The sequence below is a fragment of the Eumetopias jubatus genome, unplaced genomic scaffold (assembly GCF_037043125.1).
Source record: "Eumetopias jubatus isolate StellerSeaLion01/CBP00866 unplaced genomic scaffold, mEumJub1_p1.0 scaffold_8, whole genome shotgun sequence".
Classification (NCBI taxonomy): Eukaryota; Metazoa; Chordata; class Mammalia; order Carnivora; family Otariidae; genus Eumetopias; species Eumetopias jubatus.
The window spans coordinates 62,007,057-62,033,758 of NW_028274814.1; the positions used below are offsets into that span (position 1 = coordinate 62,007,057).

Below are 26,702 nucleotides of genomic sequence, written 5' to 3' on the forward strand. Positions count from 1 at the left end.
GAAATTAATTACAAGAAAAAAAAAACTGGAAAAACCCAAACACATGGAGGCTACGTAACCAGTGGGTCAGTGAAGACTCAAAGAGGAAAAAAAAAATACATGGAGACAAATGAAAATGGAAACACAACTGTTCAAAATCTTTGGGACACAACAAAAACAGTTCTAAGAGGGAAAGTTAATACAAATACAAGCCTACCTCAAGAAACAAGGAAAATCTCAATCTAACCTTACAACTAAAGGAGCTAGGGAAACAAACAAAGCTCAAAGTTAGTAGAAGGAAGGAAATCATAAAAATTAGAGTGGAAATAAGTGAAATAGAGACTAAAAAGAAAAAAAAAATCAATGAAAATAAGAGCTGGTTCTTTGAAAAGATCAAATAGTCAAACCGTTAGCCAGACTCTGGAAGAAAAAAAAGAGAGAAAACTCAGGTAAATAAAAGTCTGAAATGAAAGAGGAGAAATAACAACTGACACCACAGAAATATAAAAGATGTGAGAATAGAATGAAAAATTATATGCCAACAAGTTGGACAACCTAGAAGACATAGATAAATTTTTAGAAACATAAAATCTTTCAAAACTGAATCAGAAATAGGAAACCTGAACAAACAGATTACTGATAACAACATTGAATTGGTAATTAAAAAAAAAAAATCCCAACAAACAAAAGTCCAGGACCAGATGTCTTCACAGGTGAATTCTACCAAACATTTTTTTTAATTTTTTAATTGTTATGTTAATCTCCATATATTACATCATTAGTTTATGATGTAGTGTTCCATGATTCATTGTTTGTGCCTAACACCCAGTGCTCCATGCAGAATGTGCCCTCTTTAATACCCATCACCAGGCTAACCCATCCCCCCAACCCCCTCCCCTGTAGAAACCTCAGTTTGTTTTTCAGAGTCCATCGTGTCTCATGGTTCGTCTCCCCCTCCAACTTACTCCCCTTCATTCTTCCCCTCCTACTATCTTCTTCTTCTTTTTTTTTCCATAACATATATTGCATTATTTGTTTCAGAAGTACTGATCTGTGATTCAACAGTCTTGCACAATTCACAGCACTCACCATAGCACAGTCCATACTCAATGTCTATCACCCAGCCACCCCATCCCTCCCACCCCCCACCACTCCAGCAACACTCAGTTTGTTTCCTGAGATTAAGAATTCCTCATATCAGTGAGGTCATATGATACATGTCTTTCTCTGATTGACTTATTTCACTCAGCATAACACCCTCCAGTTCCATCCACGTCGTTGCAAATGGCAAGATCTCATTCCTTTTGGTGGCTGCATAATATTCCATTGTGTATATATACCACATCTTCTTTATCCATTCATCTGTCGATAGACATCTTGGCTCTTTCCACAGTTTGGCTATTGTGGACATTGCTGCTATAAACATCGGGGTGCACGTACCCCTTCGGATCCCTACATTGTATCTTTGGGGTAAATACCCAGTAGTGCAATTGCTGGATCATATAGTAGCTCTATTTTCACTGTTTGAGGAACCTCCATACTGTTTTCCAGAGGGGTTGCACCAGCTTGCATTCCCACCAACAGTGTAGGAGGGTTCCCCTTTCTCCACATCCCTGCCAACATCTGTCGTTTCCTGACTTGTTAATTTTAGCCATTCTGACTGGTGTGAGGTGGTATTCATTGAGGTTTTGATTTGGATTTCCCTGATGCCGAGCGATGTTGAGCACTTTTTCATGTGTCTGTTGGCCATTTGGATGTCTTCTTTGGAAAAATGTCTGTTCATGTCTTCTGCCCATTTCTTGATTGGATTATTTGTTCTTTGGGTGTTGAGTTTGGTAAGTTCTTTATAGATTTTGGATACTAGCCCTTTATCTGATATGTCATTTGCAAATATCTTCTCCCATTCTGTCGGTTGTCTTTTGCTTTTGTGGACTGTTTCTTTTGCTGTGCAAAAGCTTTTTATCTTGATGAAGTCCGAATAGTTCATTTTTGCCCTTGCTTCCCTTGCCTTTGGTGATCTTTCTAGGAAGACGTTGCTGCAGCTGAGGTTAAAGAGGTTGCTGCCTGTGTTCTCCTTTAGGATTTTGATGGACTCCTGTCTCACGTTTAGGTCTTTCAACCATTTGGAGTCTATTTTTGTGTGTGGTGTAAGGAAATGGTCCAGTTTCATTCTTCTGCATGTGGCTGTCCAATTTTCCCAACACCATTTGTTGAAGAGACTGTCTTTTTTCCATTGGACATTCTTTCCTGCTTTGTCAAAGATAAGTTGACCATAGAGTTGAGGGTCCATTTCTGGGCTCTCGATTCTGTTCCATTGATCTATGTGTCTGTTTTTGTGCCAGTACCATACTGTCTTGATGATGACAGCTTTGTAATAGAGCTGGAAGTCCGGAATTGTGATGCCACCAGCTTTGCTTTTCTCTTTCAATATTCCTCTGGCTATTTGGGGTCTCTTCTGGTTCCATACAAATTTTAGGATTATTTGTTCCATTTCTTTGAAAAAAGTGGATGGTATTTTGATGGGGATTGCACTGAATGTGTAGATTGCTCTAGGTAGCATTGACATCTTCATAATGTTGGTTCTCCCAATCCATGAGCATGGAACGTTTTTCCATTTCTTTGTGTCTTCTTCAATTTCTTTCATGAGTATTTTATAGTTTTCTGAGTACAAATCCTTTGCCTCTTTGGTTAAATTTATTCCTAGGTATCTTATGGTTTTGGGTGCAATTGTAAATGGGATCGACTCCTTGATTTGTCTCTCTTCTGTCTTGTTGTTGGTGTATAGGAATGCCACTGATTTCTGTGCATTGATTTTATATCTGCTACTTTACTGAATTCCTGTATGAGTTCTAGCAGTTTTGGGGTGGAGTCTTTTGGGTTTTCCACATACAGTATCATATCATCTGCAAAGAGTGAGAGTTTGACGTCCTCTTTGCTGATTTGGATGCCTTTGATTTCTTTTTGTTGTCTGATTTCTGTGGCTAGGACTTCTAATACTATGTTGAATAGCAGTGGTGAGAGTGGACATCCCTGCCGCGTTCCTGACCTTAGGGGAAAAGCTCTCAGCTTTTCCCCATTGAGAATGATATTCGCTGTAGGTTTTTCATAGATGGCTTTTATGATATTGAGGTATGTACCCTCTATCCCTATACTCTGAAGAGTTTTGATCAAGGAAGGATGCTGTACTCTGTCAAATGCTTTTTCTGCATCTAATGAGAGGATCATATGATTCTTGTTCTTTCTTTTGTTAATGTATTGTATCACGTTGATTGATTTGCGGATGTTGAACCATCCTTGCAGCCCAGGGATAAATCCCACTTGGTCGTGGTGAATAATCCTTTTAATGTACTGTTGGATCCTATTGGCTAGTATTTTGGTGAGAATTTTTTTTTTTTAAAGATTTTATTTATTTATTTGACAGAGCTAGAGAGAGAGCACAAGTAGGCAGAGAGGCAGGAAGAGGGAGAGGGAGAAGCAGGCTCTCCACCGAGCAGGGAGCCCGATGCGGGACTCCAGGATCATGACCTGAGCCGAAGGCAGTCGCTTAACCAACTGAGCCACCCAGGCACCCTGGTGAGAATTTTTGCATCCATGTTCATCAAGGATATTGGTCTGTAATTCTCCTTTTTGATGGGGTCGTTGTCTGGTTTTGGGATCAAGGTAATGCTGGCCTCATAAAATGAGTTTCGAAGTTTTCTTTCCATTTCTATTTTTTGGAACAGTTTCAGAATAGGTATTAATTCTTCTTTAAATGTCTGATAGAATTCCCCTGGGAAGCCATCTGGCCCTGCACTTTTGTTTCCTGGGAGATTTTTGATGACTGCTTCAATTTCCTTAGTGGCTATAGGTCTGTTCAGGTTTTCTATTTCTTCCTGGTTCAATTTTGGTAGTTGATACATCTCTAGGAATGCACCCATTTCTTCCGGGTTATCTGCTTTGCTGGCATAGAGTTGCTCATAATATGTTCTTATAATTGTTTGTATTTCTTTGGTGTTGGTTGTGATCTCTCCTCTTTCATTCATGATTTCGTTGATTTGGGTCATTTCTCTTTTCTTTTTGATAAGTCTGGCCAGGGGTTTATCAATCTTGTTAATTCTTTCAAAGAACCAGCTCCTAGTTTCGTTGATCTGTTCTACTGTTCTTTTGTTTTCTATTTCATTGATTTCTGCTCTGATCTTTATTATTTCTCTTCTCCTGCTGGTTTTAGGCTTTATTTGCTGTTCTTTCTCCAGCTCCTTTAGGTGTAGGGTTAGGTTGTCTATTTGAGACCTTTCTTGTTTCTTGAGAAAGGCTTGTATTGTTATATACTTTCCTCTCAGGACTGCCTTTGCTGTATCCCAAAGATTTTGGACAGTTGTGTTTTCATTTTCATTGGTTTCCATGAATTTTTTTAATTCTTCTTTAATTTCCTGGTTGACCCATTCATTCTTTAGTAGGATGCTCTTTAGCCTCCATGTATTTGAGTTCTTTCCGACTTTCCTCTTGTGATTGAGTTCTAGTTTCACAGCATTGTGGTCTGAAAAGATGCAGGGAATAATCCCAATCTTTTGGTACCGATTGAGACCTGATTTGTGACCTAGGATGTGATCTATTCTGGAGAATGTTCCATGGGCACTAGAGAAGAATGTGTATTCCGTTGCTTTCGGATGGAATATTCTGAATATGTGTGTGAAGTCCATTTGGTCCAGTGTGTCATTTAAAATCTTTATTTCCTTGTTGATCTTTTGCTTAGATGATCTGTCCATTTCAGTCAGGGGGGTGTTAAAGTCCCCCACTATTATTGTATTGTTGTCAATGTGTTTCTTTGCTTTTGTTATTAATTGCCTTATATAATCGGCTGCTCCCATGTTCGGGGCATAGATATTTACAATTATTAGATCTTCTTGTTGGATAGACCCTTTAAGTAGGATATAGTGTCCTTCCTCATCTCTTATTACAGTCTTTGATTTAAAATCTAATTTGTCTGATATAAGGATTGCCACCCCAGCTTTCTTTTGGTGTCCATTAGCATGGTAAATGGTTTTCCACCCCCTCACTTTCAATGTGGGGGTGTCTTTGGGTCTAAAATGAGTCTCTTGCAGACAGCATATTGATGGGTCTTGTTTTTTAATCCAATCTGATAGCCTGTGTCTTTTGATTGGGGCATTTAGCCCATTTACATTCAGCGTAACTATTGAAAGATATGAATTTAGTGCCATTGTATTGCCTGTAAGGTGACTGTTACTGTATAGTGTCTGTGTTCCTTTCTGATCTATGCTGCTTTTAGGCTCTCTCTTTGCTTAGAGGACCCCTTTCAATATTTCTTGGAGGGCTGGTTTCGTGTTTGCAAATTCCTTTAGTTTTTGTTTGTCCTGGAAGCTTTTTATCTCTCCTTCTATTTTCAATGACAGCCTAGCTGGATATAGTATTCTTGGCTGCATATTTTTCTCATTTAGTGCTCTGAAGATATCTTGCCAGTCCTTTCTGGCCTGCCAGGTCTCTGTGGATAGGTCTGTTGCCAATCTAATATTTCTACCATTGTAGGTTTCATATCTCTTCTCCCGAGCTGCTTTCAGGATTTTCTCTTTGTCTCTGAGACTCGTAAGTTTTACTCTTAGATGTCGGGGTGTTGACCTATTATTATTGATTTCGAGAGGGGTTCTCTGTGCCTCCTGGATTTTGATGCCTGTTTCCTTCCTCACATTAGGGAAGTTCTCTGCTATTATTTGCTCCAATATACCTTCTGCCCCTCTCTCTCTTTCTTCTTCTTCTGGGATCCCAATTATTCTAATGTTGTTTCGTCTTATCGTATCACTTATCTCTCGAATTCTGCCCTCATGATCCTGTAGTTGTTTATCTCTCTTTTTCTCAGCCTCTTTATTTTCCATCATTTGGTCTTCTATATCACTGATTCTCTCTTCTGCCTCATTTATCCTAGCAGTTTGTGCCCCCATTTTTGATTGCACCTCATCAATAGCCTTTTTGATTTCGACTTGGTTAGATTTTAGTTCTTTTATTTCTCCAGAAAGGGTTTCTCTAATAACTTTCACGCTTTTTTCAAGCCCAGCTAGTATCTTTAAAGTCATGATTCTGAACTCTAGGTCCGACATCGTACTAATGTCCGTATTGAGTAGGTCCCTGGCTGACGGTACTACCTCTTGTTCTTTTGCTGAGGTGATTTTTTTCTGTCTTGTCATTTTGTCCAGAGGAGTATAGATGAATGAGAGAACAAAATGCTAACAGGTTAACAACGTCCCCAGCAAATATACTGTATATAAATCAGAAAAGACCTGAAACCAGGGGAAAAGAAAGGGAAAGAAAGAAAAAAGAAAAAAAAAAGATAAAAACAAAAACAACAATACAAAAAAAGCAGGATATGATCAAATATGATCAGGCTAGTGCATAGATCAGTGCCACACACTAGATTTTGGGTGTATTTTGGTCTGTTAGAAAAAAGTGCCTCCTAAAATTTTAAAGGAAGAAAGACATATATGTACAAAATAAGGGTTGATACAATGAAGGGATGGAAGATGACTGTAAAGATGAAAATTATAAAAGATTTTATAAAAGGAATTGATCAGTTGTTTGAAAGAAGAAAGAAGATTTAAAAAAAAAAGAAAAGAAAAAAGGGAGAGAATGTGATCAGGCAGGAGACTAGAACAAAGCCATACACTAGTGATTTAGGGTATATTTTGATCTGTTAGAAGAAACTGTATCTCAAAATTTTAAAGAGAGAACAACTTATATATATATGCCAAAAATAAGGGTAACTACTATGAAGGGATAAAATATGACTCTAAAAATGAAAAATAAAAAAAATTTTTTTTAAAAAAGGGATTGATAAGATGTTGGTTGAAAAAGGGAAAAAGAAAAAAACAGTTAACAAAATTAACTTTAATGAACTAATGAATCATGATAAAAAAAGCCATGAATTCTATGTGCAGTATTCCCCTAGCGCTGGAGTTCTCCCATTCTCCTTGATCGGTAAACTTGGTCTTGGCTTGCTGGCTGTTCAGGCTGATCTTCTGGGGGAGGGGCTTGTTGCTGTGGTTTCCAAATGTCTTTGCCGGAGGCTGAATTGCCCCGCCCTTGTCGGTCCGGGCTAAGGAAGCTGCTCCGGTTTGCTCTCAGGAGCTTTTGTTCCCTGCAAGCTCTGGGCACAGCTTTGGAGGACCAGGGCGAAAATGGTGGCCTCCCAGTCTCCACCCGGAGGAGCTGAGAACTCGGGCCCCCGCTCCTCAGTGCGCCCCCAGAGAAAAGCAGTCACTCCCGTCTCCCTGGTCTCCGGCCGCACTCCGTGCTCACCCGACCTGTGACTGAGCGTTTCTATCTCTGGCACCCGACCCCGTGTGGAGTCTCCAAACCCAGCAGATCCCTGCGGTGCATTCCCGCGCCACTCCTCCCCGGGAAGGAAGGGGAGTCTCCCCGGCTCTGCCGCTTGTTGGGTCCCTGCTGGAGGAGCAGTGGCCCGACTGGGCCGCGGATCACAGTTTATGGCAACCCCGAGCTGAGAGCCCGCGCCTCGGCTCTGTCTCTGCAGCCGGCTTCCCCGCTCTGATACCTGGGAGCTCTGGCACACTCAGGCACCCCCGGTCTTTCTGTGACCCCAAGGGTCCTGAGACCACACTGTCCCGGGAGGATTCCACCCCCTGCTTAGCCACTGCAGCGATGTCCCTCAGCCCAGCCAACTTCTAAAAGGTCCAATTTTGTGCTCCGCGGCTCTATCACTTGCCAGAAGCAGCCGACGAGGCCCCCTCCCCTGCCGTCTATCCACCCGAATATCGCCCCGGATTCACTTCTCCGCACGTCCTACCTTCCAGTAAGTGGTCGCTTCTCTGCTCAGAGAGTTGTTGCTACTCTCCTCTTCGATCTCCTGTTGAGTTCGTAGGTGTTCAGATGGTTTGATCCCTATTCAGCTGAATTCCTGAGACCAGACGAAATCTAGGTCTCCTACTCCTCCGCCATCTTGCTCCGCCCCCAATTCTACCAAGCATTTAAAGAGCTAATAGCTGTTCTTCTCAAACTATTCCAAAAACCAGAAGAGGAAGAAAAACTTACAAATTCATTCAACAAGGCCAGCTTTTATTACCTTAATAGCAAAACCAGACACTAGAAAAAAGAAAGAAAGAAAGAAAAGAAAAGGTAAGTACAGGCCAGTATCCCTGATGAACATAGATGCAAAAATCCTCAACAAAGTATTAGTAAACCGAATTCAGCAATACATTAAAAGGATCATTCAGCATCACCAAGTGGTATTTATTTCAGGGATGCAACGATGGTTCATTATTCACAAATCAGTCAGTGTGATACCTCGTATTAACAAGAGGGAGGATAAAAAATCATATGCAGAAAAAGCACTTGACAAAATACATCTGTCTATGATAAAAACTCTCAATAGTGGGTTTAGAGGGAGCATACCTCAACATAATAAAGTCCATATATGAAAAACCCACAGCTAACATCATACTCAGTGGTGAAAAATTGAAAGCTTTCCCTCTAATATTAAGTATAAGACAAGGATGTTTACTCTCACCACTTTTATTCATCATGGTACTAGAAGTCCTAGCCACACCAGTCAGAAAAGAAAAATGAGTAAAAGTCATCCACATTGGTAAGGAAGAAGTAGAATTCACTATTTGCAGATTACATCATAACTATGTATAGAAAACCCTAAAGACTCCACTGATAAACTGTTAGAACTAACAAATGAATTCAGTATAGTTGCAGAATGTAAAATTAATATACAGAAAACTGTTGTGTTTCTATACACTAATAATGAAGTAGCAGAAAGAGAAATTAAGATAACAATCCCATTTACAATAGCACCAAAAAAAAATAAAATACTTAGGAATAAATTAAATCAAGGAGGTGAAAGACCTACACTCTAAAAACTCGTAAGACTTTGATGAAAAAAATTGAAAGAAACACAAACAAATGGAAAGATGGACCATGCTCATGGATTGAAAGATTTAATATTGTTAAAGTGTCCATACTGTCAGAAGCAATTTATAGATTTAATGCAGTCCCCATCAAAATACAAATAGTACTTTTCTCAGAACTAGAACAAATAATTCTAAAATTTGTATGGAAGCACAAGAGACCTTGAATAGCTAAAGCAATCTTGAAAAAGAACAACAAAGCTGGAGGTTTCACAATCCCAGATTTCAAGATATACTGCAGAGTTCATAATAATTAAAACAGTATGGTACTGTTAGATATATAGATCATCGGAACAAAATAGGCAGCCCAGAAATAAACCCAGTTACATAGTTGATTAATCTATGTCAAGGGAGGCAAGAATATACAATGAAAAAAAGATAGTCTCTTCAATAAATAGTGTTGAGAAAACTGACAGCTGTATGCAAAGAAATGAAACTGGGCCACTTTCTTAGACAACACACCATAATGAGCTCAAGGTGGACCCCTCCCCCACGCAAGGTAGATTAAAGACCTAAATGTGAGACCCAAAACCATAAAACTCCTCTAAAAGGAGTTTTGGACATTGGCCTTAGCAACATATTTATGGATATGTCTCCTCAGGCAAGAGAAAAAAAAACAACAACAAAAAATATATATATTTTATAGACTACACCAGAATAAAAAACTTTTCCACAGCAAAGGAAACCATCAACAAAATGAATAGACAACCTACTGAATGGGAGAAGATATTTGCAAGTGATGTATTTGCTAAGGGGTTAATACATAAAATATATTAAGAACACATACAACTCACCACCAAAAGAAAATCTGCTTAAAAAAATGGGCACAGAACCTGAATAGACATTTTTCCAAAGAAGATATACAGATGGCCAACAGACACATAAAAAGATGTTCAACATCACTAATCATCAGGGAAATGCAAATCAGAACTACAATGAGATATCATACCAGTCAGAATGGTTAGTATCAAAAAGACAAGAAATAACAAGTGTTTGTGAGGACGTGGCAACAAAGGGAATGCTTGTGCACTGTTTGTGGGAATGTAAATTGGTGCAGCCACTGTGGAAAACAGCATATGAAATATCATATGATTCAGTAATTCCACTTCTGGATATTTATCCAAAGAAATGAAAGCATTAATTTGAAAAGATAAATTCACCCTATGTTTATTGCAGCATTATTTATAATAGCCAGGACATAGGAGCAATCTAAGTGATCACCAGTACATGAGTGGATAAAGTTGTGTGTGTGTGTGTGTGTGTGTGTGTGTGTGTGTACATATATATATGTATGTGTATAATGCATATATCTGCATAACTGTGTGTGTATGTACATATATATGTATGTGTATAATGCATATATCTGCGTATCTGTGTGTGTATGTGTGTAATGGAATATTACTCAGCCACAAAAAACAGTGAGATCTTGCCATTTGCAACAACATGGATAGACCTAGAAGGTATTATTGAATTAAGTCAGACAGTTAAAGACAAATACCAAATGATTTCACTGATATGTGGAATCTGAAAAACAAAGCAAACAAACAAAAACAGACTTACAAATACAGAGAACAAACTGGTGGTTGCCAGAGAGGAGGGGTTGTGGGGATTGGCAAAATAGGTAAAGGGGATTAAGAGGTACAAAATTCCAGTTATAATAAATAAGTCATAGTGATGAAAAGTAGAGCATAGGAAATATAGTCAATAGTATTTTAAGAACATTGTATGGTGACAGATGTTAACTACACTTACTGTGGTGAGCATTGAGTAATATATAGAATTGTCAAATCACTGTGTTGTACTCCTCAAACTGATATAACATTGTATATCAGCTGTACTTCATAATAAAAATAAATAAAAAATTAAAGATAGTAAAAGTTAAAACATAAGAACTGAGAGGTATTTTGTCTCAAGACCCAATTACATATATACTAACCAAAATAAAGTCATTTAGGCATATTAATATTTAAAAAATAGCTTTAAGACAAAGGACACTAGAAAGAAGAGACTTACTACATTAGCATATATAAGGCTTAATTCAAAGGAAGATAAAAGATTGTAAACTTACATACAACAAGTTACATCGCCTCAAATACATAAAGTAAACCTGGGTGGCTCAGTCAGTTAAGTGTCTGCCTTTGGCTCGGGTTATGATCTCAGGGTCCTGGGACCCACATAGGACTCCCTGCTCAGTGGGAAGTCAGCTTCTCCCTCTCATTCTCCCTCTTTGTGTGTGTGCTCTCTCTCTCTCTCTCTCAAATAAATAAAATCTTTAAATATATATTAAAGTAAAACCAATGGAACTAGAAAGAGAAACTAACTCCACTATAACGGGAGATCTTAAATATAGTTCAGTGACTAAAAAGAAGAAACAACAAATCAGGGGGAAAAAAGCCCCACATAATTTATTTAAATAAAAATACTCATCTTTGTTTTTTTCTGCTTAGTAAAAACTCTAAAATTAGCAGTTGTCAAATCTAACTTTCTTTGTTATATTTGAGAATCAGGCCATGGGCAGTGGTTTAAAAGAAACTGAGTATTTTACAGGGTGGCTGAGGAGTGCAGTTAGCTATATCTGTCCATCTGGTATCCACATTTTCTATATAGAATTTCAAGGGGAAAATGCGCAGATGTACCAGGTGTGTGTTTATCCATTTGGACTAACCAGTGTACTGAACTTGTTTGTGAACAAGCTAAAAAGTTTTAACTGAATCTACCACCATTTTTGCTTTGTCAGTTAACTCAGTCCAGAGCTGTTTTTGAAAAGTTGACAACTTGAATACAGAGGTTTTATGATATTTCTCCAAACTTGGCTAAACAACTCTTTTTCTGTATCATAAATACTTCATTGAATTCAGAATTCACCTGAGAGATGATTCAACTGGCAATCAGCCGAGGACTGTTGATCCTTGCTTCTCCAGTGCTGTAAGATTTTCTCAGCATCAAATGTAATATGCTTCTGATACATACCTAAATATTTCTCTGTTTTGTGATGGGAGTTATTGGTATTCAAAGTTTAAACACTAAATGAAATTTTTATAATATTTTGACCTTATTTCCACTGTAAGAAATAATAGGGGATTTGTGAGTTAGGAAAAATTAATGCTGTGACATCCAACCCCAGAATTTCTGTGGCTTAACACAATAAAAGTTTATTCTATTAGCAGAGTATTGACTGAGCAAAATGCAGATGTTTCTAAAAAATGTATAATGAAGCAACTTGTAGAATACTTTCATTGGTTTAAAATTTTTTCTTTTTAGATTTTATTTATTTGAGAGAGAGAGAGACAGACTTAGTGAGAGAGAGCACAAGTGGGGAGGAGAGACAGAAGCAGGCTTCCCGCAGAGCAGGGAGCCCGACACGGGACTCGATCCCAGGACCCCGGGATGATAACCTGAGCCAAAGGCAGACACTTAACCGACTGAGCCACCCAGGCACCCATCATGGGTTTAAATCCACATATTTGCCACATGGGGTGAAAGCATCAAAGATATACTCTTGATTAGGGATTGTTAGGAATTTTTCTGGATGGCTAAAATTACTCTCAGAAAACCATCAAGATATAAAAATATTTATATAAGTTAGCAATCTGCAAATATATATGGCAGAGAACCTTTTTTGACTTTATGCTGCTAATCAATGAAATCAAATTAGAAAATAGCTAAAGAGAACATAATTTGGTAAAAGATGTTGAAAGTATCTGGTAATATGGAAAGAAATTCTTTCTGCTCTGATCTTTGACTACCTTGACAGGTTATATTTAGGTGGTGGAAATAGAACACATCCAAATTATGAGACAGAATAACAAAATAAAAACATAATTGAAACACTTTAATTGGCATGAAGTGGTTAAACTGCCCTGCAGTGCACTGTGTGTTTGGTCACTATATATGCTCGGCTTTTTGACACATTCCCAGTTTCGAGTATTTTATCTTGTTTCTCCCATAAATTATCCCAGAAATGCCATTATTTCACAGTTCAAACTGCTTCTCAAATCTGTATGTGAAACAGAAAGCCTTTGACTGTTCATCTGTTTCTAGTCCAGAAAATGCATTTGCTTTTACATGTATTTCTGCCCTCAAGTAGCTTAGAACTTGAGGAGAGTATGGCTAACAGAAGATTAGAGAGGAAAAGAGAAGGAAGAAATCAAGGAGACTGAGGGAAAAGTTCTCTGATTCACACTCCTTTGTTGCCTGGTGCCATTTAAAGTACTGAAGATTCAGAATTTTCCTCTATTCCCACTTCTTGTGATCTTGTTCCCATATCTTCTTCAACTGGGGCCAGAGATAGCATTTACTAGATAATAGAGACAAATTGGTTGGGGCTGGGGTCCAAGGTGGAGTAGACTGTCCCTGAAAAGCCATGTTTCATATGGTTTGCCCCAAGAAAATCGGTTTTCTATTTTTTTTTAAAGATTTTATGTATTTATTTGACAGAGAGAGCACAAGCAGGGGGAGTGGCAGGCAAAGGGAGAAGGAGAAGCAGGCTCCCTGCTGAGCAGAGAGCCCGATGTGGGGCTCCATCCCAGGACCCTGGGAGTATGACCTGAGCCGAAGGCAGACACTTAACTGACTGAGCCATCTAGGCGCCCTGAAAATCAGTTTTCAAACCACATTTTATACTGAATTCTAGTTTAACTATTTAATACTTATTTCTTTTCTCTGGAAGTCCCTCTAACATAGGGGCCCTGCTTGTTTATCCTTCTTACACCATTGCTTTGCCTAAAGTAAGTACTCAGTAAAACATAGTTTCTAAAACAGTGCTGTCCAGTAGAACTTTTTGCAAGGATAATAAGGGTCCCTATCTGTGCTGTCCAGTATAATAACCACCAGCCCAATGCAGCTACTGAACACTTGAAATGTGGCTCGTATAACTGAGGAAATGAATTTTTAATTAAAATTTAAATGTGGCTAGTGGTTAATTGGTATTGTAGTAAACAGTTATAGGAGATGACTAATTGGTATCTCAGACTTAAAATGTCAGAACCCGACCTCTGTATCTCAGAGACTTCTCACCCTCAGATTTCTTCCTTCTCATCTCAGCAAATGAAAACTTTTCTTTTAATTGATTAGATCTAAAACTTTTGTGTGATCTTTGCTTCTTTTCTTGTTCTAATATCTCACAACCATTCCATCAACAAATCCTATTTGTACTACCTTCAGTCTATGTGCAGAATCTTGTTTTTCTTCACAACCACTGTTAACACCTTGATGTAAGCCACCATCATTTCTCACTTAGATTTTTGCAGTAGCCTTCAACTCATCTCACTGCATCATCTTGATCCCTCCAGCCTATTCTCAACAAATTTCTTTTAAAGTTAATACTTTCTTTAAAGTTTTTATTTAAATTCCAGTTAACATACAGTGTAATATTAGTTTCAGGTGTACAATTTAGTGATTCAGCACTTACATGCAACACCCGGTGCTCATCTCAGGTGCCCTCCTTCATCCCCATCACCTATCTCCCCCATCCCCCACCCACCTCCCCTCTGGTAACCATCAGTTTGTTCTCTAGAGTTAAGAGTCTGTTTCTTGGTTTGCCTCTCTCTCTCTCTCTTTTATTTTTCCCTATGCTCATTTGTTTTATTTCTTAAATTCCACATGAGTGAATTCATATGGTATTTGTCTTGCTCTCACAGATTTCACTTACCATAATACTCTTTGGTTCCATCCATGTCTTTGCAAATGGTAAGATTTCATTCTTGTTTATGGCTGAGTAATATTCCATTGTGTGTATCTGTTTTTTTATGTATATACCACATCTTTAAAGTAATACTTTTAAGATATGCATCATATCACTCCTCTGCTCAAATTGTCCCCCCCATCCACAGTGGTTTCTTACTCAGAAAATTCTAAAGTCCGTACAGTGGTCTTCAGGACCCTAATGAATCCATACTTTATCCCCTTACCAATCTGACCTTATTTCATGCCAGTTACTTTTGACTGTCACTTCTTATACACACCAAAGACATTTCTGCCTCAGTCTTTGCATCTCTTCTTTTCTCTGCTGAGAATACTCTGCAGCCAACTATCTTCAAAATTCATTCCCTTGGATCTCTGTTTAAATATCATCTTCTCACAGAAGATGTCCCTGACCACATGTACACATACACATGGACACACATGCTTATACACTCAAATACTCTTTATCTGCCGTACTCCAGTGTTCTCTAAAACACCTAACCCTCCTGACATTACATATAGGCCACGTATATAGACCATATATGCATTTTCAAATCTAAACATTTCTGAAAGCCTAAAGTTTATCATACTTCATTTGTTTTGAACTCATTTGGTGGTAAAAACTGCTCTGATTTGATATGAGGTTATTAATTTATATTTATTCCATTTGATATGAACATTGATACATTTAACTTTATACATTTTAATATGTTTGATTACAGACCTACAGGATAGCACTATGTTGCCTTTCTAAAATCCAAGAAGTTCTGAATTTTCAGCATATCTGGCCTTAAAGCTGTTGGCTAATGGACAGTAGACCTACATTTACTTATTTGTGTGTTGTATATTGCTTGCTACTGTTTTGTTATTGTCTATTCTCATAGCTTAAAACCATGCCTAAGTAATAGACACTCAGTACGTATTTGTGAATAAATGAATGAATTTTTTAGTTTTTTTCTATAAATTACAGGCCGAGCTAGGTGACCACCTAATGTTTCATCCATCTGTAAGATTATATGATCCTTTAGAAGATAAAAATAATATTTTATATTGCCACATTTAACTCAATTTCATGCATAAATTATCAATTTTAGAAATTTACAAATTTATCAATATTGTATCTGTTTACAAAGTAATACTATTCATTGTAGACTGTTTTGAAATTTAGAAAATAAAGCAGGAAAAAAATGACCCTACCTCCTAAGAGTAATCACTATAAGCAACGTTTTTTATGTACCTCTAGATGAGCTTAAAAACAAAGATTTCACTCTCCATAATTCTTGATAGTTTTAAAGTCTCATTTTGCATTTACTGGATTGTGAATTAAATTTTCCACATCATCTAATCCTCATAACAGTCTTATGAGGAAAGCACTGTTATTATCTCTACAGATGATCAAGCTAAGGCCCAGAGTTATCAGATAACTTGCCCAAGCTCCTGTACCTAGTAAGGAAGGTACTGGGATCCAAACCAGTAGTCTGACTCAAGAACCCTGCTCTTAACTACTGTTATACTGTATTGATTATACCCCGTATAATCTCAATGGGCATCTGTTAGGAAATATAGTTATTGATTGAATTATATTGAAACAAGAAATAAAAACCTTAATAGTAAAATATACTGCTTTTTTATAGCCAAGATCATCTTTTGCAGTTTGGTATTTATAACAATAGTGTAAGCATTCATAATTTTAAGTACTTTCTAGATTTTCTACATCCATAAAACATTATTTTAATGAATGTGAAGACATGCAATTCATAGCATGCATCAGTCAGGATAGGTTAGATCATGCTACATTAACAAAATATCCCCCACATCTTACTGGTCTACAGTGATAAGTGTTAGCCGTTATTTTGGTTAATAGTATTTATGCAAAGTAAGTAGCATAGTGCCCAGCAAATATAGGCATGATAAATGTTAATCATTATGAAATCAATAAATTTTATGTTTTCATTATTTTTAATAGTAGTAAGCTTATCATATAATCCTAAATAGTTCCTAAATTAATATGCAGTAATTCTGTGATTACATGATAATCTCATCAACACACTGGGAAATATACTGTGAATGATTTAGCTGTGAGTTGTGCACAGCTGGCTGACAGGTTATACTCAGAGATATTTACATTATATCACTCTCAGCATGAAATAAACACTCCATGGGTAAAGTTATCTTAATAGCTACACTCAGGACTTGTAGAAAATTCATTGATAAATTTGCAGGATAGTTGTATGTGATTGGAAGATTGCTTTAAATTCTTTAAGCTTTGATTTCTTCACTGGTAAGTTGAGGATCATAATATCTATACTGCTTACCTCATAAAACCAATTAGGATTACATATATGTTATGTATTTTTATATATTTTATATATTTTTTATTTTTATATACATACATATATGTAAACATCAAGAGCACTTAACAGACTATAAAATGATACAGTGTAATTTCAATATTCCTGGTAAGAATTCTAAGTCATTATGAGAAGGGTTAGTTATGTTCATTAGAGTCTATATAAGAATCCAAAATGTTTATATAGCTCAAGGAGCAAAGTATCTGTTACCAGAAAAGCTCAGTGGGGTTGGATAGATTATTCATGATTAAGAAGAAGCTGTTACTGACATTTCTTCTAATATGTACAGAAACAGGAGGCTATGTTAGCATTAAATTCGTAAGAGATTAATGCCAACTCTGTCATGTTCTTTTGTTGTTTTTTTTTTAAAGACTTTATTTATTTATTTGGCAAAGGGAGACACAGTGAGAGAGGGAACACAAGCAGGGGGAGTGGGAGAGGGAGAAGCAGACTTCCCATGGAGCAGGGAGCCTGATGCGGGGCTCGATCCCAGGACCCTGGGATCATGACCTGAGCCGAAGGCAGACGCTTAATGACTGAGCCACCCAGGCGCCCCGGTCATGTTCTTTTGAATAATGTACAATATTCATCTTTGGGATAAGAGGGATTTGAAACTGAAGAAAAAACCAAATGTCAGTTAAAACTAAATCTTATAAAGAGGGTTGATGATCAAGGTGTTTAATGGAATCCCCAGGGGCTGACACTATTTCTGACAGATATTTGGTGTTTAATATATATTTGTTGAGTAAATAACAAGATGTGACTTTTATTTTTTTTATTTTATTATGTTAATCACCATACATTACATCATTAGTTTTTGATGTAGTGTTCCATGATTTATTGTTTGCATATAACACCCAGTGCTCCATGCAGAACGTGCCCTCTTTAATACCCATCACCAGGCTAACCCATCCCCCCACCCCCCTCCCCTCTAGAACCCTCAGTTTGTTTCTCAGAGTCTATAGTCTCTCATGGTTCGTCTCCGCTCTGATTCACCCCCTTCATTTTTCCCTTCCTGCAATCTTCTTTTTTTTTTTTAACATATAATGTATTATTTGTTTCAGAGGTACAGATCTGTGATTCAACAGTCAACAGTCTTACACAATTCACAGTGCTCACCATAGCACATACCCTCCCCAATGTCTATCACCCAGCCACCCCATTCCCCCTACCCCCACCGCTCCAGCAACCCTCAGTTTGTTTCCTGAGATTAAGAATTACTCATATCAGTGAGAGCATATGATACATGTCTTTCTCTGATTGACTTATTTCACTCAGCGTAATACCGTCCAGTTCCATCCACATCGTTGCAAATGGCAAGATTTCATTCCTTTTGATGGCTGCATAATATTCCATTGTGTGTATATATATATATATATATATATATATATATATATATACACACACACCACATCTTTATCCATTCATCTGTTGATGAACTTCTTGGCTCTTTCCGTGGTTTGGCTATTGTGGACATTGCTGCTGTAAACATCGAGGTGCATGTACCCCTTCGGATCCCTACATTTGTATCTTTGGGGTAAATACCCAGTAGTGCAATTGCTGGGTCATATGGTAGCTCTGAGATGTGACTTTTAAATCATGATTTTGTTCTTTGGCTCTAAGAAATTTCCTAAAATTGTAAAAAAACAAAAAAAAAAAATGGTTGCACCATTGAAAGAGAGATTGAAATAAGGGCATAATGTTTTTGGGTGACCCATATTTGAATATTTGAGTTTGGGTGTATATTTTCAAAAACTTCATATTACTTCACAGTTATACATACTATTCTGCTTTAAATTAGTGAGAGTAATCTGTTATCCTATTTCCTTTTAATTTATGTCAGTCATCTAATGAGATTCCACTAATGCATTAAAGTCTCTTTATGTGATTTTCCGTATTATATGAAGTTAATGATCCTTGGGATTACACTCAATTGCTTCAGCTATTCGAAAGTATAGTCAGTATTTTATTTATTTACCATTACTTATTGTGACATGTATTTCTAGGTAGCCAAAACAGCCTAAACTACAAATGCTACAGATAGGTAGGTAGGTAGGTAGGCAAGTAGATAGATAGGTATTCCTTTTTATTAGGTTTAGGGGTACATCAAGATAGTGTGCAAGGTACAATTAAATGTATCCATTTAATAAAATACATTGAAAGGAGTTTTGCAAGAAGAATTTGAGTCTTTCCAAATGAAATAGGATCTTTAGGGCCTTACCAAATATGGTATTAAAAATAATGATTGTGGGATTTAACTTGTACATAACCTGTCTAAAACCTAATTTTTATAATAAAATCAAAGCTATTAATTCATTTACCTTTTTAAATTTAATTTTATTATGTTAGTCACCATACAGTACATCATTAGTTTTTATAAAAGCTTTTTTATATTGCTGGATAGGATTTTTTTTCTTTTTGCTTAATTGCACATTTATAAATATGTGTTATTTAACAAAAAGGGAAAACTGGCAGTAAAAGCAATTCTAAATAATCTTCTAGTAAGACATTCTCATAGGGCAGCGGTACCATTAAGCACTGGAAAAAAAATCCTAATTATGGCTCTAAATTAGGGTCTTTAAAATTCTTAATATAACTTGTCTAATATGATGATTCCATTTTCTTTTTCAAGATGCTTCATTGGCCTGGTAGACAATTAGAGAGGGCTCTGCTGATCTATTCTAACCCCTCACATTACTGATGAGGACACAGAGCTCCAGAGAAGAGTGAGATTCTAAAAGTAGTTGATAGGCAGCAAAGCCAAGAACACAAAGTGCTGTGATCTTTGAAGCAATGTGTACACATGGAAGTTTTAACCTTGCAGATTTATCATGTGGTTTTTCTTGGAGTAATTACAGTAATTTTTAACCTGAAAATCACTAGAAACATGTTTTATTCCAAGAAGCCAATCCACTGTATTAAGGGTTTCTTCTTCATTCCCCTCGTTTACCCAGATATTTTGGCAATAGTAACAACTAACATTTGTATAGAACTGCTCAATTTTAGAGAACAGTTTTATATTTTACATCTCACTTGACTCTCGCAACAACATTGTCAGTAAGAAAATATTATTCTCACCCTATAGATAAGGAAACTGAAGCCAAAAGAAATTTAATAAATTGCGCAAATCATTTAAATAGCTGGCCAAGCCAAATTTGAACACAGGCCTTCCGACTGCAGAGCCTTTGCTCTTTCCAGCTTTATGTTGCTAGGAGTTGCTAAAAGTTGTTTAAGGATTTTTTTAAGCCACCTTATTGTCACGTCACGTCATTTTTAAGAGGTCTCTGGTCAGCCCTTTTTGTCACGTGAATAACAGGGTTTTAAATTAGTAATGGCTACCATGTATTGATTGAACACCTGCCCTGGGCCAGGCGATGTGGTGGGTGCTTATTATGCCTGACTCTGACTCTCAGGACCTGTGAGGTGTACACTATTTATCCAGTAGGTAATTAAAACTCAGATTAAAACTCCACTCTGTTTGCCTTGCGAGCTGCAACTTTTCAGCTGTACCCAAGATTCAGTTTCCATAGGAGAAAATATGCATATGTTTAGAGCAATATCACTCTTAATGTACTACTTCCGTATTGCATATATGGATATTCACATATATATGTATCCAGACCTCCATTTATTACCTCCATAATAACTGAGAAAATAACTGCTCTTGGTTCAGAAGCTCATGAAATTAAAAAACAGGAAAATCAATAGCTGTATATACCAGTGTTATAATTGCAAGACGACAGGATCAGTATTTTCTTCCTGTAATAATGTTAAGTAGTAATGGATACTTTTTTATTGAGATATAATTGACATGTAACATTTATATTAGTTTCAGGTATCCAGGGGACACTTCTAACAAAATATAATCAATCTGACCCACCCACCTTAAATGAAAGTATTTAGGAAGTGTGTTCAAGTTAATGATACTATAATGTCTTCTGAAGCTTGATTTTCTGTAAATTACCAGTTAGGTTCAGTATAACTTTTACTTAAATATGATTTTATTGTTTTTGTTTTTTAATATTTTTGCCTTTTAAATTTTTTTTAACAAGAATCTTTGAAGTTACAAGTACCAAAACTGTAGAAGACTTTTTTCTTCAGGCCCCTATTTTTATACAAAATTATTTTGAAGGGTCATTTTCACTGAGGTGATTTTTTTTTTTTTTTTTTGCCTAGGGTGTGCAGAAAGATAGCAGCAGTGTGAGCTATGAGTTGGCCAAACCCTCATGCAGAGACAGAGGAAAGACCTTACAACCCCCTGTGAGCTGAGTAGCAGGTTGTCCACTGTCTCCATACCTCCCTTCAGGAGGAAAATGGGGCCCCCAACCTTCTCATGTTCTAATGTGCAGAGAAAGCAGAGGGATTCACAAAGTGGAAATTTATTCAAGTTTTGAAGTTCTACCCAGCTCTGGGACCGGCCCTCATGACTTCCAGTGGGGCTTTCTGATGTCATCCTTTGTTTCAGCTGGAGGTCTTACCCCAAACAAGAAAGTCTAGGCAATCAGGCATTTGACAAGAATATGAGTCTCACTGAGGTTTAAAGTATATAGTTGAATTTCTAAGCAAGTCAGAAGGGTATATGTAATTCACATCCCATAATTTTATGCTGTTAACATATCTTCAAGAGAATTTGTTTGGTTTGGTTTGGTTTAGTTTGGTTTTGGTTTTGGTTTTGGTTTTTTTGTCTTCAAGAGAAGTTTTAAAGGCAGTATGGACTGGACTTGGATGCTAATCAAGACAACACAGTTATCAAATAAGTGTCCTCTGTTGCATTATTTTAACTATTGCATATTCCACTTTAACAGTTTATTCTTATCTTTTTTATCTAGGTCGAACCGGAAGGTACACTCTTATAGAAAAATGGAGAGATACTGAAAGACACTTAGCACCTCATGAAAATCCTATCATATCCTTAAACAAATGGGGGCAGTATGCTAGTGATGTACAGCTAATTTTACGTCGAACGGGGCCATCTCTTAGTGAGCGACCCACTTCAGACAGTGTGGCTCGAATTCCGGAGAGAACTTTATATAGGCAGAGTTTGCCCCCCCTGGCTAAACTGAGGCCTCAGATTGACAAATCAATCAAAAGGAGAGAACCTAAAAGGAAATCATTAACATTTACAGGAGGTGCCAAAGGATTAATGGACATTTTTGGAAAGGGTAAAGAAACTGAATTTAAGCAAAAGGTGCTGAATAACTGCAAAACAACAGCAGATGAATTAAAGAAGCTGATCCGGTTGCAGACAGAGAAGCTTCAATCCATTGAGAAAGAGCTAGAATCAAATGAAATAGAAATACAATTTTGGGAGCAAAAATATAATTCTAACCTTGAAGAGGAAATTGTTCGCCTGGAGCAAAAGATCAAAAGAAATGATGTCGAAATTGAAGAGGAAGAATTTTGGGAAAATGAGTTGCAGATTGAACAGGAAAATGAAAAACAGCTGAAGGATCAACTTCAAGAAATAAGACAGAAAATAACAGAATGCGAGAGCAAATTAAAGGACTATTTGGCTCAGATTCAGACTATGGAAAGCGGTCTTGAAGCAGAAAAATTACAACGGGAAGTTCAGGAGGCACAAGTCAATGAAGAAGAGGTTAAAGGAAAGATTGGTAAGGTCAAAGGAGAAATTGACATTCAAGGCCAACAGAGTGTGAGGCTGGAAAATGGCATTAAAGCTGTAGAAAGATCTCTTGGACAAGCCACCAAACGATTACAGGTAAGAACATTTCTATAAAAAGAAATGCTTCATCTGTTTTAAAGAATTAATATATTCTTGGCATTTTCTTTAATGACTGTCCATTTTCTCTTACATTTAAAGTTAGAAACCTACCTTGGTTTATAAGTTTCTTAGAATTTCTGTGACTTATGACAAAGCTAAAATGTGAGACCAAAACAAAGATGAGAGCTAAAGCCTCACTGATCCTTGCTCCACAGAAAGAGGTGTCTTACTGTGGCAGTTGGAACATTATTGGATACAGAGAATAGAATCTCAGAGCTGGAATGGACACTAATGATGAGATAGTGAATCTGACCTCCTCTCCTTTAGAGAGAAGGAAACCAAAACCAAAAGAAATTACCACAGATGGGTCTACCAAGGATTGTGTGGCTAGTTGACTGCTTATCGATTACTTCTCCGTTGTTGCTCACCCCATCTTTTCCTGAGATGTAAATAGTCCCCTTCTTTTCTCCACATTACTTACTTTCCTTTGCTTTCCTGAGGAAAGGGGCACGGAGGTTCCTCTCTGATTTTCCCTTCTCGGGTTCCAATACAAGAACTTTTATATTTTGCCATGAAATCCTGATCACTCAACTTACATTTCTCAGATACCCATTCTCGAGAAGAAACTGTGCTGATGTTAGGGGAGTTGCAAAGAGGCATTAAATAGAAATAATATTTTAATATACTAAATGTAAATAATATTTAAAGTGTTAAATATTAATATTAAATTTTAAAATATTAAATAAATATACATTTCTGGGTTTGGTTACATTTGGCCACATTTCAAGTGCTCGACAGTGGTTGCTGTATTGGTCAGTGCTGGTTGGTGACTTGCTATTCAAAGAGTGATCCATGTAGTTCAGGGCACACTTGTTAAAAATTCAGAATCTCTATTGTAATAAGATCTCCAGATAGTTCCGGTGCACATGGAAGTTTGAGCAGAGCTACTTTAGAATATGAACAGTTTTACAAGCAGAGAAAGCTGAGGTTTTAAGAATCACTTATGTGATTTCCTTTCTCTGCCACAAACAATATAGTCAAGAGGTAAAACTACCACCAAAATTTTGAAAATCAAGAATTTCTCATGCAGTACAAGGTTGTTAACTTCTGATTTGTCAGTATTATGCTATTTGGATTCATTTTGACCCTTAAAAAGGATACAGTTGGAAGTTGTGTGGCCTTTGATATTGTTTACAGGAAATGCTAATTTATGACAGTCATTGCCAGTAAATCTCCCTACCCTTTGGAAAGGATCTCATAATCAAACTAACATATCTCCAAGTGCCCGCTACACGCACAGTAAGTGGAGGAAACAACCACTCATTTCTGGTATCTCTTCCTACCACTGCCAGTCTTCAGGCACACTCAGCCTGGGTGAGGCCTTGCCACTTTTTCCTATAGTGCAGTAAGGGAGAGAAAGAACATCCATTCAAATCATGGAATACCTCTCCTTGCTTTTTGAGCTTTCTAGCTATCCGAACTTGATCTCCTTTCTTTAAGGATCTTCAGTTCTCAGACCTGTCTTTGCCAAGGACTTAAGAACCCCAAAGTGAAAATCTTGTGGGAATCTCGCTTTCCTCATGCTGTAATGTATAGCTCAATAATGAATCCCATGAAAACAGTTTACCAAAAACAAGAACTTCTCTGAATCTCATGGACCAAGTGTCTATTGATTTTGCAGTTGGTTATGAAGTCAGTAGGGAAATTTAATTGTGAATAGCTTATAGCAAGATTGCTGTAAACACTGGGATGGATGAAAACTAGCATTTTACTGATAAAAGTTTATAGAGACAGATTTATCTCATCAGGTGCATAGTGTTTTCCTAACAGAGGAAGGCATCACATTTAAGAGGACGGACTGAAGAAGCTGTTGTCCTTTATTTGCTTATGTTTTGGCCTGTTCCCCAGAGCAAAAATGATCTCTTTTTTAGCCCATTGTATCAACATTAACCAGGTTTGTTAAAGGCATTCTTGGGAAAGCACGTATCGCACATCCAGCCCCTGTAGCAGATGGACTCTCACCGGGATGTCTTTAGCTGGCCAAGAGTGAATCTTCAAATAAAAAGACAAATTTTAACTCCCATCTAGGACAAAGAACAAGAACTGGAGCAGTTGACTAAAGAGCTGCGGCAAGTCAATCTCCAGCAGTTTATCCAACAGACAGGGACAAAAGTTACCGTTTTGCCAGCGGAGCCCGTTGAAGTAGAGGCCTCACATGCAGACCTAGAAAGGGGTAAGGTGTTGAGAAATCTGCTCGCTTTACTTTATTCTCACAGGTTAACTTTGAAGAAACTACTTGTATTGAGCTAAAATATTAGCCTACTGTTCAAAGCTTGGGCCACTTAAAAAAAAATTGACGTACTTCCTGCTTCTGGGGAAAATCAATAATATCTAGATTGTTGATTTACGTTCGTGGGCATGTAATCCCCAAATCTTGTATCATTTGTTTTAAACTGCTTCTTTAAGAAACCTTTTCCTTATGTTTGAGTCTGTCATCTGTTGATTTTTATTAGCGTTTCTAATGCCCCTTCTTCCTCTCCTAAGAGTCTTTATTATTAATTTGTGCTGATATTTAAAAGATGTGTATCATCTGAACAACCAAGAAAGAGAAGCAAAATGCTCACCTTTTTAAAAAGATGTTGAAATCACTGAAAACTGTTTTTATCAATGGAGAGGGTCAAGAAGAGTTAGCCTTCTCTTCTTACCCCAGGCCCCACAGGGGACTGCAATTTTACAGTTTGCTCTTTGGCTCTTGAGGGCAGGAAAAGTTCTAGTTTTTCATGTTGCTGACTACGTCGAGTTGCTGAATACACCAAATGACTTTCTTTGTTTTCTGTGTAGAGGCACCATTCCAGTCCGGGTCCCTGAAGCGGCCTGGTTCATCTCGGCAGCTCCCCAGTAATCTTCGTATTCTACAGAATCCTATCTCATCTGGTTTTAATCCTGAAGGCATCTATGTATAACATTATCTGTCTTTAGGGGAGAGACCCAATAAAGGTACCAAGGACAGTAAAAATTCCTTCTTTGATTTGTGCCAATGATGAACAGAGGATCTATTTCACAAGCCACCGTCTCTTTTTTCTGTCCTAAATTGCATACCACTTGGAGCCATACCCTATGCACTGATGCTAAAGAACAAAGAAACTGTGTTTTCACACATCGACAGTGTTGACATGTTTGTCCAGCAGCTGTAATGCAAAGCCTTCATTTTTATTTGTAGCATTTTGAGAGCGTTAGGAAAGTATTATACTGTGTGTATACGTAAATAAAACCATGACTTAAGAGCAAAGAGAAATATGTGACTGGCTTAATTTATTCCATATAATCGATTAATGGGTGAATGTTGATGTTTTAATATTTTTATTAATACTTATCCTGTGACTGAATTACATTATATATTGTGTGAAATACATTATGTATGAATTACATTATGACTGTGTGTGCATGTTGCCAGACTACATTTGTACATTGCTGATCTACAACTATACAAGTGTCATAGGGTGCTCCACCATCAAAACTAACTCCAAAGGAACCCACTTGTATTTATTTTGTGTACCCATCCTAGCCATTGCTTCATTAGATGAAATAATTCCGGTTTTAGTATCTGTACTTGGATCTTTGCTTTACAATATTTCCAGTATATGAATGACCATATACCAGAAGAGAAGTATTTTCACGAGGTGTAAATTTTATGTTTAGAAGATTTGCAGAACTTTGGGCACTGTAAACAAAAAATGTAATTGTTGAATATCTGTCCAAACAGGCATGGGGTTTCCTGATACATTATGTGTTTTGTTTCTGCCCTGCCTTAATCATTTAAATCTCATGGATCCTCAGAGTTGCCATAATACATAAGTTAGAGATAACTGGTTGATCTACTTCAGAAAGGTTACTTTAACTGATATATTTTTAAAATAACCCATTTCATATGTATAGTCTGTTGGTGTAAGCACCCATGGGTAAGTTATCGCTTGCACATAATTTAATCTGTACTTTATGGATTTTGCTATTTCTCCAGTCACTTAGATAGAAAGTACATTGGAGTTTAGG

At 37.2% G+C, this 26,702-nt stretch overlaps 1 protein-coding gene across 1 annotated transcript in view; it reads left to right on the forward strand.

The window, feature by feature from the left end:
- Nucleotides 1-25,947, forward strand: part of RASSF8 (Ras association domain family member 8) — a 121,293-nt gene extending 95,346 nt beyond the window's left edge. Inside the window, exons 4-6 of the mRNA XM_028113226.2 lie at nt 21,760-22,649; nt 24,741-24,885; nt 25,494-25,947. Coding sequence (XP_027969027.1) covers nt 21,760-22,649; nt 24,741-24,885; nt 25,494-25,615 — 1,157 coding nt within the window. The 3' untranslated portion in view covers nt 25,616-25,947. The remainder of the gene's footprint in view (nt 1-21,759; nt 22,650-24,740; nt 24,886-25,493) is intronic.
- Nucleotides 25,948-26,702: the final 755 nt, after the last annotated feature.